Source organism: Oncorhynchus nerka, linkage group LG7 (genome assembly GCF_034236695.1).
Source record: "Oncorhynchus nerka isolate Pitt River linkage group LG7, Oner_Uvic_2.0, whole genome shotgun sequence".
Classification (NCBI taxonomy): domain Eukaryota; kingdom Metazoa; phylum Chordata; class Actinopteri; order Salmoniformes; family Salmonidae; genus Oncorhynchus; species Oncorhynchus nerka.
In genome coordinates, this window is record NC_088402.1 from 90748111 (window position 1) to 90760334 (window position 12224).

The 12224-nt window shown below is 48.4% G+C and overlaps 1 protein-coding gene across 1 annotated transcript in view; it reads right to left on the minus strand.

The window, feature by feature from the left end:
- The window catches only part of LOC115116142 (CDK5 and ABL1 enzyme substrate 2-like), a 101565-nt gene that overhangs the window by 66305 nt on the left and 23036 nt on the right, over positions 1-12224 (minus strand). Inside the window, exons 2-3 of the mRNA XM_065020965.1 lie at positions 9289-9384; positions 1250-1327 (exon numbers count right to left, since the gene is read on the minus strand). Coding sequence (XP_064877037.1) covers positions 1250-1327; positions 9289-9384 — 174 coding nt within the window. The remainder of the gene's footprint in view (positions 1-1249; positions 1328-9288; positions 9385-12224) is intronic.

Below are 12224 nucleotides of genomic sequence, written 5' to 3' on the forward strand. Positions count from 1 at the left end.
CTTTGTGCGGTAGCTATGTGCGATAGCTTTGTGCGATAGCTTTGTGCGATAGCTTTGTCGAGAGCTATGTGAGGTAGCTTTGTGCGGTAGCTATGTGAGGTAGCTTTGTGCGAGAGCTATGTGCGATAGCTTTGTGCGAGAGCTATGTGAGGTAGCTATGTGAGGTAGCTATGTGCAATTGTTATGTGAGGTAGCTATGTGCAATTGTTATGTGAGGTAGCTTTGTGCGATAGCTATGTGAGGTAGCTTTGTGCGATAGCTCTGTGCTGTAGCTATGTGAGGTAGCTTTGTGAGGTAGCTTTGTGAGGTAGCTTTGTGCGATAGCTATGTGAGCGAGGGGTTAAGGAGAGAGAGGAGAGTGGTGAGGAGGGGCAAGGGTTTAAGGAGAGAGAGGAGAGGGGTGACACACAGGGACACATGTGATACCCCAGGAGGGGACAGAGAGCTGAGGGGTGAGAATGGGTGAGACACAGGGACACATGGTGACCCCGGGGGGGACAGAGAGCTGAGGGGGTGAGACACAGGGACACATGGTGACCCCAGGGGGGGACAGAGAGCTGAGGGGTGAGAATGGGTGAGACACAGGGACACATGGTGACCCCAGGGGGGGGACAGAGAGCTGAGGGGTGAGAATGGGTGAGACACAGGGACACATGGTGACCCCAGGGGGACAGAGAGCTGAGGGGTGAGAAGGACTGATGAGGGGGAGGGGAGAGGACGACGGCCTAGCTTGCAGGTCTGTGACTCCAGGAACGTGGGAATGGGTGACACACAGGGACACATGGTGACCCCAGGGGGGGGACAGAGAGCTGAGGGGTGAGAAGGACTGATGAGGGGAAGGGGACGACGGCCTAGCTTGCAGGTCTGTGACTCCAGGAACGTGGGAATGGGTGACACACAGGGACACATGGTGACCCCAGGGGGGGGGACAGAGAGCTGAGGGGTGACACACAGCTGGACTCCAGGATAGATGACAGGACAAAACCGTGTCTGGGTGCATTCATGACTCAGTCACAGGATGCAATGCATTATGGATGTTCATACGGTACTTAGCATCGTTTTGCAGTCTATACCACCAGCTACCAGTAGCATTGTGTGAATGAACAGAAATGCTCAGTGCCTCATAAAATAGTGTGATCATGTGACTGAACAGCGGAGTTTGTGCTATTTAATGGTGTGCGGAAGCAGCACAGTACAGAACGAGACACACTGCCTCAGCGTAGTGTGAAGAGAATACGCTGTACTGTACCTGATGTGAAAGCTCTCTCCATAGGGTAACACTGAGAAGGCTGCACACAGAGAACGCTTGGCACAGATCAACACGATCCTGGAGAGAGACAAAACAACAGTAACAAAACGTTAGGGAGGGAGAGAAAGAGAGAGATGTCTGGCACGACATGCAATTGTACCTTTGGACTTGCATCTAAACCTCAACTTTGGCAGTATTTATACCTGTGCACTGCTTGTCAACACAGCACCACTGAAATAGTCTGGTGAGTAGAGTTCATTCTAGATGTTCCAGGCTACCACTGAACTGCATTAAAAAGGCGAACGTCCTACACCTAGGTGGAAACAAGGCCGCTGTGTGTTGTGCTGCCCTCGCATGTCTACCTGTATCAGCTGAAGGACCAGATCTGGCCAACGGCTAACGTTACCAGAGCTGCTACTTCATACCATATTCCCAGAGCTGCTACTTCACACCATATTCCCAGAGCTGCTACTTCACACCATATTCCCAGAGCTGCTACTTCACACCATATTCCCAGAGCCAGAGCTGCTACTTCACACCATATTCCCAGAGCTGCTACTTCACACCATATTCCCAGAGCCAGAGCTGCTACTTCATACCATATTCCCAGAGCTGCTACTTCACACCATATTCCAAGAGCTGCTACTTCACACCATATTCCCAGAGCTGCTACTTCACACCATATTCCCAGAGCTGCTACTTCACACCATATTCCCAGAGCTGCTACTTCACACCATATTCCCAGAGCTGCTACTTCACACCATATTCCCAGAGCTGCTACTTCACACCATATTCCCAGAGCCAGAGCTGCTACTTCACACCATATTCCCAGAGCCAGAGCTGCTACTTCACACCATATTCCCAGAGCTGCTACTTCACACCATATTCCCAGAGCCAGAGCTGCTACTTCACACCATATTCCCAGAGCTGCTACTTCACACCATATTCCCAGAGCCAGAGCTGCTACTTCATACCATATTCCCAGAGCTGCTACTTCACACTATATTCCCAGAGCTGCTACTTCACACCATATTCCCAGAGCTGCTACTTCACACCATATTCCCAGAGCTGCTACTTCACACCATATTCCCAGAGCCAGAGCTGCTACTTCACACCATATTCCCAGAGCTGCTGCTTCATACCACATTCCCAGAGCTGCTACTTCACACCATATTCCAGGAGCTGCTACTTCACACCATATTCCCAGAGCCAGAGCTGCTACTTCATACCATATTCCCAGAGCTGCTACTTCACACTATATTCCCAGAGCTGCTACTTCACACTATATTCCCAGAGCTGCTACTTCACACCATATTCCCAGAGCTGCTACTTCACACCATATTCCCAGAGCCAGAGCTGCTACTTCACACCATATTCCCAGAGCTGCTACTTCATACCACATTCCCAGAGCTGCTACTTCACGCCACATTCCCAGAGCTGCTACTTCACGCCACATTCCCAGAGCTGCTACTTCACGCCACATTCCCAGAGCTGCTACTTCACGCCACATTCCCAGAGCTGCTACTTCATACCACATTCCCAGAGCTGCTACTTCACAGCAAATTCCCAGAGCTGCTACTTCATACCATATTCCCAGAGCCAGAGCTGCTACTTCACACCATCTTCCCAGAGCTGCTACTTCACACCATATTCCCAGAGCTGCTACTTCACACCATATTCCCAGAGCTGCTACTTCACACCATATTCCCAGAGCTGCTACTTCACACCATATTCCCAGAGCTGCTACTTCACACCATATTCCCAGAGCTGCTACTTCACACCATATTCCCAGAGCTGCTACTTCACACCATATTCCCAGAGCCAGAGCTGCTACTTCACACCATATTCACAGGGCTGCTACTTCACACCATATTCACAGGGCTGCTACTTCACACCATATTCACAGAGCTGCTACTTCACACCATATTCACAGAGCTGCTACTTCACAGAGCTGCTACTTCATATCATATAAACCAAAGCTGCTACTTCACACCATATTCCCAGAGCTGCTACTTCACACCATATTCCCAGAGCTGCTACTTCACACCATATTCCCAGAGCTTCTACTTCACACCATATTCCCAGAGCTGCTACTTCACACCATATTCCCAGAGCTGCTACTTCACACCATATTCCCAGAGCCAGAGCTGCTACTTCACACCATATTCCCAGAGCTGCTGCTTCATACCACATTCCCAGAGCTGCTGCTTCATACCACATTCCCAGAGCTGCTACTTCACACCATATTCCCAGAGCTGCTACTTCACACCATATTCCCAGAGCCAGAGCTGCTACTTCATACCATATTCCCAGAGCTGCTACTTCACACTATATTCCCAGAGCTGCTACTTCACACTATATTCCCAGAGCTGCTACTTCACACCATATTCCCAGAGCTGCTACTTCACACCATATTCCCAGAGCCAGAGCTGCTACTTCACACCATATTCCCAGAGCTGCTACTTCATACCACATTCCCAGAGCTGCTACTTCACGCCACATTCCCAGAGCTGCTACTTCACGCCACATTCCCAGAGCTGCTACTTCACGCCACATTCCCAGAGCTGCTACTTCACGCCACATTCCCAGAGCTGCTACTTCATACCACATTCCCAGAGCTCCTACTTCACAGCAAATTCCCAGAGCTGCTACTTCACAGCATATTCCCAGAGCTGCTACTTCATACCATATTCCCAGAGCCAGAGCTGCTACTTCACACCATCTTCCCAGAGCTGCTACTTCACCATATTCCCAGAGCTGCTACTTCACACCATATTCCCAGAGCTGCTTCACACCATATTCCCAGAGCTGCTACTTCACCATATTCCCAGAGCTGCTACTTCACCATATTCCCAGAGCTGCTACTTCACACCATATTCCCAGAGCTGCTACTTCACACCATATTCCCAGAGCTGCTACTTCACACCATATTCCCAGAGCCAGAGCTGCTACTTCACACCATATTCACAGGGCTGCTACTTCACACCATATTCACAGGGCTGCTACTTCACACCATATTCACAGAGCTGCTACTTCACACCATATTCACAGAGCTGCTACTTCACAGAGCTGCTACTTCATATCATATAAACCAAAGCTGCTACTTCACACCATATCCCCAGAGGCAGAGCTGCTACTTCACACCATATTCCCAGAGCTGCTACTTCACACCATATTCCCAGAGCTGCTATTTCACACCATATTCCCAGAGCTGTTACTTCATACCATATTCCCAGAGCCAGAGCTGCTACTTCACACCATATTCCCAGAGCTACTACTTCATACCACGTTACCAGAGTTGCTACTTCACACCATATTCCCAGAGCTGCTACTTCACACCATATTCCCAGAGCCAGAGCTGCTACTTCATACCATATTCCCAGAGCTGCTACTTCACACCATATTCCCAGAGCCAGAGCTGCTACTTCACACCATATTCCCAGAGCTGCTACTTCATACCACATTCCCAGAGCTGCTACTTCACACCACATTCCCAGAGCTGCTACTTCATACCACATTCCCAGAGCTGCTACTTCATACCACATTCCCAGAGCTGCTACTTCATACCACATTCCCAGAGCTGCTACTTCATACCACATTCCCAGAGCTGCTACTTCATACCACATTCACAGAGCTGCTACTTCACAGCATATTCCCAGAGCTGCTACTTCACAGCATATTCCCAGAGCCAGAGCTGCTACTTCATACCATATTCCCAGAGCCAGAGCTGCTACTTCATACCATATTCCCAGAGCTGCTACTTCACACCATATTCCCAGAGCTGCTACTTCACACCATATTCCCAGAGCCAGAGCTGCTACTTCACACCATATTCCCAGAGCTGATACTTCACACCATATTCCCAGAGCCAGAGCTGCTACTTCATACCATATTCCCAGAGCTGCTACTTCACACCATATTCCCAGAGCTGCTACTTCACACCATATTCCAAGAGCTGCTACTTCACACCATATTCCCAGAGCTTCTACTTCACACCATATTCCCAGAGCTGCTACTTCACACCATATTCCCAGAGCTGCTACTTCACACCATATTCCCAGAGCTGCTACTTCACACCATATTCCCAGAGCTGCTACTTCACACCATATTCCCAGAGCTGCTACTTCACACCATATTCCCAGAGCTGATACTTCACACCATATTCCCAGAGCCAGAGCTGCTACTTCATACCATATTCCCAGAGCTGCTACTTCACACCATATTCCCAGAGCTGCTACTTCACACCATATTCCAAGAGCTGCTACTTCACACCATATTCCCAGAGCTGCTACTTCACACCATATTCCCAGAGCTGCTACTTCACACCATATTCCCAGAGCTGCTACTTCACACCATATTCCCAGAGCTGCTACTTCACACCATATTCCCAGAGCTGCTACTTCACACCATATTCCCAGAGCTGCTACTTCACACCATATCCCCAGAGCCAGAGCTGCTACTTCACACCATATTCCCAGAGCCAGAGCTGCTACTTCACACCATATTCCCAGAGCTGCTACTTCACACCACATTCCCAGAGCTGCTACTTCACACCATATTCCCAGAGCTGCTACTTCACACCATATTCCCAGAGCTGCTACTTCACACCATATTCCCAGAGCTGCTACTTCACACCATATTCCCAGAGCTGCTACTTCACACCATATTCCCAGAGCTGCTAATTCATACCATATTCCCAGAGCTGCTACTTCACACCATATTCCCAGAGCTGCTACTTCATATCATATAAACCAAAGCTGCTACTTCACACCATATCCCCAGAGCCAGAGCTGCTACTTCACACCATATTCACAGAGCCAGAGCTGCTACTTCACACCATATTCCCAGAGCTGCTACTTCACACCATATTCCCAGAGCTGCTATTTCACACCATATTCCCAGAGCTGCTACTTCACACCATATTCCCAGAGCTGCTACTTCATATCATATAAACCAAAGCTGCTACTTCACACCATATTCCCAGAGCTGCTACTTCACACCATATTCACAGAGCCAGAGCTGCTACTTCACACCATATTCCCAGAGCTGCTACTTCACACCATATTCCCAGCAATGCTACTTCATACCATATTCCTAGAGCTGCTACTTCATACCATACTCCCAGAGCTTCTACTTCATACCATATTCCCAGAGCTGCTATAGTCCTGTCCAAAAATAGTGCACTAAATCTGATGCTTTTTTTTTGTTAGTTTTAAGCCTTCCCCAAACCATAACCTTCACCACTCAGAATGAAGACCTAACCTTCACCACTCAGAATGAAGACCTAACCTTCACCACTCAGAATGAACACCTAACCTTCACCACTCAGAATGAAGACCTAACCTTCACCACTCAGAATGAAGACCTAACCTTCACCACTCAGAATGAAGACCTAACCTTCACCACTCAGAATGAACACCTAACCTTCACCACTCAGAATGAAGACCTAATCTTCACCACTCAGAATGAAGACCTAACCTTCACCACTCAGAATGAAGACCTAACCTTCACCCTTTGAGTTGTTTCTTTTTTTGAACCTTGTAAACATGCAGAATTAATCTGTCAATAATACACATTCATCTATAATATGCCGAATGTCAAAAGGAAACTAAGATCGTGTTGAAACTGTCTCTGTTTTCCCTATTTAGTGCACTACTTTTGAGCAGGACCCTTATGGCTGTGGCCTCTATCTCAGATCTCACAATCTCAAGTGGAAAACCCTCACTGCCAGGCCCAGCATGCATGAGAAAGAGTCTAGTGGAAAACCTTCACCACATGGGAAAGAGTCAAGTGGAAAACCCTCACTGCCAGGCCCAGCATGCATGGGAAAGAGTCTAGTGGAAAATCTTCACCACATGGAAAAGAGTCTAGTGGAAAACCTTCACCTCATGGGAAAGAGTCGAGTAGAAAACCTTCACCACATGGGAAAGAGTCAAGTAGAAAACCTTCACCACATGGGAAAGAGTCAAGTAGAAAACCTTCACCACATGGGAAAGAGTCAAGTGGAAAACCACCACATGGGAAAGAGTCTAGTGGAAAACCTTCACCACATGGGAAAGAGTCGAGTGGAAAACCTTCACCACATGGGAAAGAGTCGAGTGGAAAACCTTCACCACATGGGAAAGAGTCGAGTGGAAAACCTTCACCACATGGGAAAGAGTCGAGTGGAAAACCTTCACCACATGGGAAAGAGTCGAGTGGAAAACCTTCACCACATGGGAAAGAGTCGAGTGGAAAACCTTCACCACATGGGAAAGAGTCGAGTGGAAAACTTCACTACATGGGAAAGAGTCGAGTAGAAAACCTTCACCACATGGGAAAGAGTCTAGTGGAAAAGTAAAAACAATGCCAGTGAGTCCTGGTGGGTTTATAACGGGCACAGGGTAAACATAGCTCTCTTGTTTCTCAGCTGGCTTGGAGCCAGATGACTGTGTGTGTGTGTGTGTGTGTGTGTGTGTGTGTGTGTGTGTGTGTGTGGTGTGTTCGTAGAGTGCCCTGGGGACAAGGGGACAAGGGAACAGGCAGTCTGGCAGTACAGATAGCCAGTACGTGACATAGCATAACTCAAGACCTGTGTGGATGACTGAGTGCTCTGTCGGGTGACGGAGTGCTCTGTCGGGTGACCACCGAGTGTTCTGTCGGATGACTGAGTGTTCTGTCGGATGACAGTGTTCTGTAGGGTGACTGAGTGTTCTGTCGGATGACTGAGTGTTCTGTCGGATGACTGAGTGTTCTGTCGGATGACTGAGTGTTCTGTCGGATGACTGAGTGTTCTGTCGGATGACTGAGTGTTCTGTCGGATGACTGAGTGTTCTGTCGGGTGACCACCGAGTGTTCTGTCGGATGACTGAGTGTTCTGTCGGGTGACCACCGAGTGTTCTGTCGGATGACTGAGTGTTCTGTCGGATGACTGAGTGTTCTGTCGGATGACTGAGTGTTCTGTCGGATGACTGAGTGTTCTGTCGGGTGACCACCGAGTGTTCTGTCGGATGACTGAGTGTTCTGTCGGATGACTGAGTGTTCTGTCGGATGACTGAGTGTTCTGTTACTATTGTATTAAAGGACCAGTCTACACTCATAACAACAGCCTTGTGATGCTCTCTGACCCACTAGAATGATTTAATAATAGCCCCAGCACTAGAACAACAGAGACAGAGCAGAGCCAAGTTCCAACAGGTGTTCAGGTGATCATATAATACAAATAATAATAAAGGTCCTCTGAATGAGGAGTTCATCTGTGGACTGGCTTTACATTTTCCAGTTACTGGCCCACCTCTCTAACCTCTGGGCTACTTTCAGTTGGCTTGTAGCCTTGCATTAAGACCGCGGTCAGGAGTCCAGAGTTACTACATACTGTATATTCCTCATCTACAGTTCTGTTCTGCAAAAAAATGAAGAAAGGAAGTGTTCTGGGAGAACGAGGAAGTGTTTCAGTCAGTGTTCTGAAAGGCGAGGAAGGGATTCAGTCAGTGTTCTGAAAGGACGAGGAAGGGATTCAGTCAGTGTTCTGAGATACTGAGGAAGGGCTTCAGTCAGTATTCTGGTAGACAGGAAGTGTTTCAGTCAGTGTTCTGAGAGAACGAGGAAGTGTTTCAGTCAGTGTTCTGAGAGAACGAGGAAGTGTTTCAGTCAGTGTTCTGAGAGAACGAGGAAGTGTTTCAGTCAGTGTTCTGAAAGAACGAGGAAGGGATTCAGTCAGTGTTCTGAGAGAACGAGGAAGTGTTTCAGTCAGTGTTCTGAAAGAACGAGGAAGGGATTCAGTCAGTGTTCTGAGATACTGAGGAAGGGCTTCAGTCAGTATTCTGGTAGACAGGAAGTGTTTCAGTCAGTGTTCTGAGAGAACGAGGAAGTGTTTCAGTCAGTGTTCTGAGAGGCGAGGAAGTGTTTCAGTCAGTGTTCTGAGAGAACAAGGAAGTGTTTCAGTCAGTGTTCTGAGAGAACGAGGAAGGGATTCAGTCAGTGTTCTGAGATACTGAGGAAGAGCTTCAGTCAGTATTCTGGTAGACAGGAAGTGTTTCAGTCAGTGTTATAAGACTTACCTGCTGCCTCGTGTGTCGTATTGTCTCATGTTCTTGATGAAGTGGACCTTCTTCACAGGGTGATGTCTGGGGGAGCCCAACAGGTTACGAGTCCGACTGTGGGGCAGAGAGAGAGAGAGAGAGAGAGAGAGAGAGAGAAGAGTCATGAAACATGGCAACACAGCAGTCAAGAGCCAAGGATCCCCCAACTCAGAGTGTAATTCACAGTTTCCAGTCTCAACAGTAATTACTCATCATAGTCCCCTCAGTTACCATGGCAGCCGTGATAGCAAGCAGCATAGGCTGCGCTCTCTCTGTAAATTTATAAATATATTCATAATTATTATAACTTTTTTGTGCATTTTTATCCAACAATAACAATGAAACCTGTGACCACCATGTGTGTGTGTTCCCTGAGGGGGGGAATTCAATCTGTTAGGTGGACTTTAAAGGACTTGTGAGGTGTCTGGGATTTGAGTAGAATTCTCCCTCCCTGTCTCCCTCCCTGCCTCCCTGTCTCCCTGCATCCCTCCCTCCCTCCCTGCCTGTCTCCCTCCCTGCCTCCCTCCCTGTCTCCCTCCCTGCCTCCCTCCCCGCCTTCCTCCCGTCTCCTCCCCGCCTCCCTCCCCGCCTTCCTCCCTGTCTCCCTCCCTGCCTGCGTCCCCGCCTCCCTCCCTGCCTCCCTCCCTCCCTCCCTGCCTTCCTCCCTGCCTCTCCCTCCCTGCCTCCCTCCCTGTCTCCCTCCCTGCCTGCCTGCCTGCCTCCCTCCCTGTCTCCCTCCCTGCCTCCCTCCCTGCCTCCCTCCCTGCCTGCGTCCCTCCCTGCCTGCGTCCCTCCCTCCCCGTCCCCCTTCCCGTCTCCCTCCCCCCTCCCTCCCGTCTCCCTCCCTGCCTGCGTCCCTGCCTCCCTCCTGCCTGCCTCCCTCCCTCCCTACCTGCCTGCCTCCCTCCCTACCTACCTGCCTCCCTCCCTCCCTCCCTCCCTACCTCCCTCCCTCCCTACCTGCCTCCCTCCCTACCTGCCTCCCTCCCTCCCTGCCTCCCTCCCTCCCTACCTGCCTCCCTGTCTCTCCCCTCCCTCCCTCCCTCCCTGCCTCCATGGGAAACATATGTTTACGTTGTCAAAGCAAGTGAAATAGATAAAAGTGAAATAAACAATACAAATTAACAGTAAACATTACACTTACAAAAGAATAAAGACATTTCAAATGCCATATGATGTGCAAATAGTTAAAGTACAAAAGGGAAATTAAATAAACCTAAATATGGGTTGTATTTACAATGGTGTTTGTTCTTCCCTGGTTGATCTTTTCTTGTGTCCGCTTTAATCTAACTCCAATACCACACTTTTAAAAACCACTATTCTATCGGGCTGTTTTTCACACTGTATTCCTTTCTAGCAGACAATTCATAGGATAAAAATCACACATGAAAACGGTAACCCAAAAAAGGTCAGTTCAGTTGGGTTGAGGCGAGTTTTCAGCTCAGCTGATTGGGTGGTAGATAGTCGCATTCTATCACCTTACCACACGCGCACACACGCACATGCACACGCACACACACACACCTACCTCTATTCTACTTGTATGGGTTGGTTAACAAACACACTAGTCAGCAGAAGAACAAGTATTTTCCACAGACAGACAGAAATGGAACATTCCAGCACATTCCGCAGGCGTTCTCAGAGGATCTCTCCCAACTTCAAAACACACATGTGATCTCCCGGGAACCCTATGTTGTGTGGTATGTCTGTTATACATGCAGCTATGCAGACAGTGCCCAATGTGTTGTGTGTTATTTTGCAGATGGGCATTTATGTAGAAAAAGTCCCTTGAGCACCAACATGTGAAGTTCATAACAGCACATCAAAATTGGCTGTCAAATGAAAGTTGAGTCTATATTTTTCCCCAAAATTTTTTTGAAATGAAGGCATAGATAAATGTTTCATTAATTTTCCATCTTTAAAGTTAGGCAGTCAGTACCTTCAGAAAATATTCACACCCCTTGACATTTTCCACATTTAATTTAGTGTTACAGTCTGAATTTACACACAATACTCACAATACCCCATAACGTCAAAGTGATTTATAACCACTGAGATATACTGCAGGTCGCAGAGTAAACAGGAGCTGCCTCCACTATTCCAGCACCATTTCAACAACAGGAGCTGCCTCCACTATTCCAGCACCATTTCAACAACAGGAGCTGCCTCCACTAATCCAGCACCATTTCAACAACAGGAGCTGCCTCCACTATTCCAGCACCATTTCAACAACAGGAGCTGCCTCCACTATTCCAGCACCATGTCAACAACAGGAGCTGCCTCCACTATTCCAGCACCATTTCAACAACAGGAGCTGCCTCCACTATTCCAGCACCATTTCAACAACAGGAGCTGCCTCCACTATTCCAGCACCATGTCAACCACAGGAGCTGCCTCCACTATTCCAGCACCATGCCAACCACAGGAGCTGCCTCCACTATTCCAGCACCATGCCAACCACAGGAGCTGCCTCCACTATTCCAGCACCATGTCAACAACAGGAGCTGCCTCCACTATTCCAGCACCATGTCAACAACAGGAGCTGCCTCCACTGTTCCAGCACCATTTCAACAACAGGAGCTGCCTCCACTATTCCAGCACCATGTCAACCACAGGAGCTGCCTCCACTATTCCAGCACCATGTCAACAACAGGAGCTGCCTCCACTATTCCAGCACCATTTCAACTTCATCAAATCACCTCTGCTTTGTCTAATACAGTGACAACTAAAAGATATCAAAAACGATTTATTCCAATCAACAATAAACTAAATAGGATGTGGCTGTCCATGATACTGATTTCTGTGTGCAAGTAGAAAACAACATGTTGACTCATCCTACTTGTTGAGAAACTCCAATGCCACCTTCCTCTTTCATGTGGCCTAAATGGTCTATGACTCTGTCATACAGTACACGC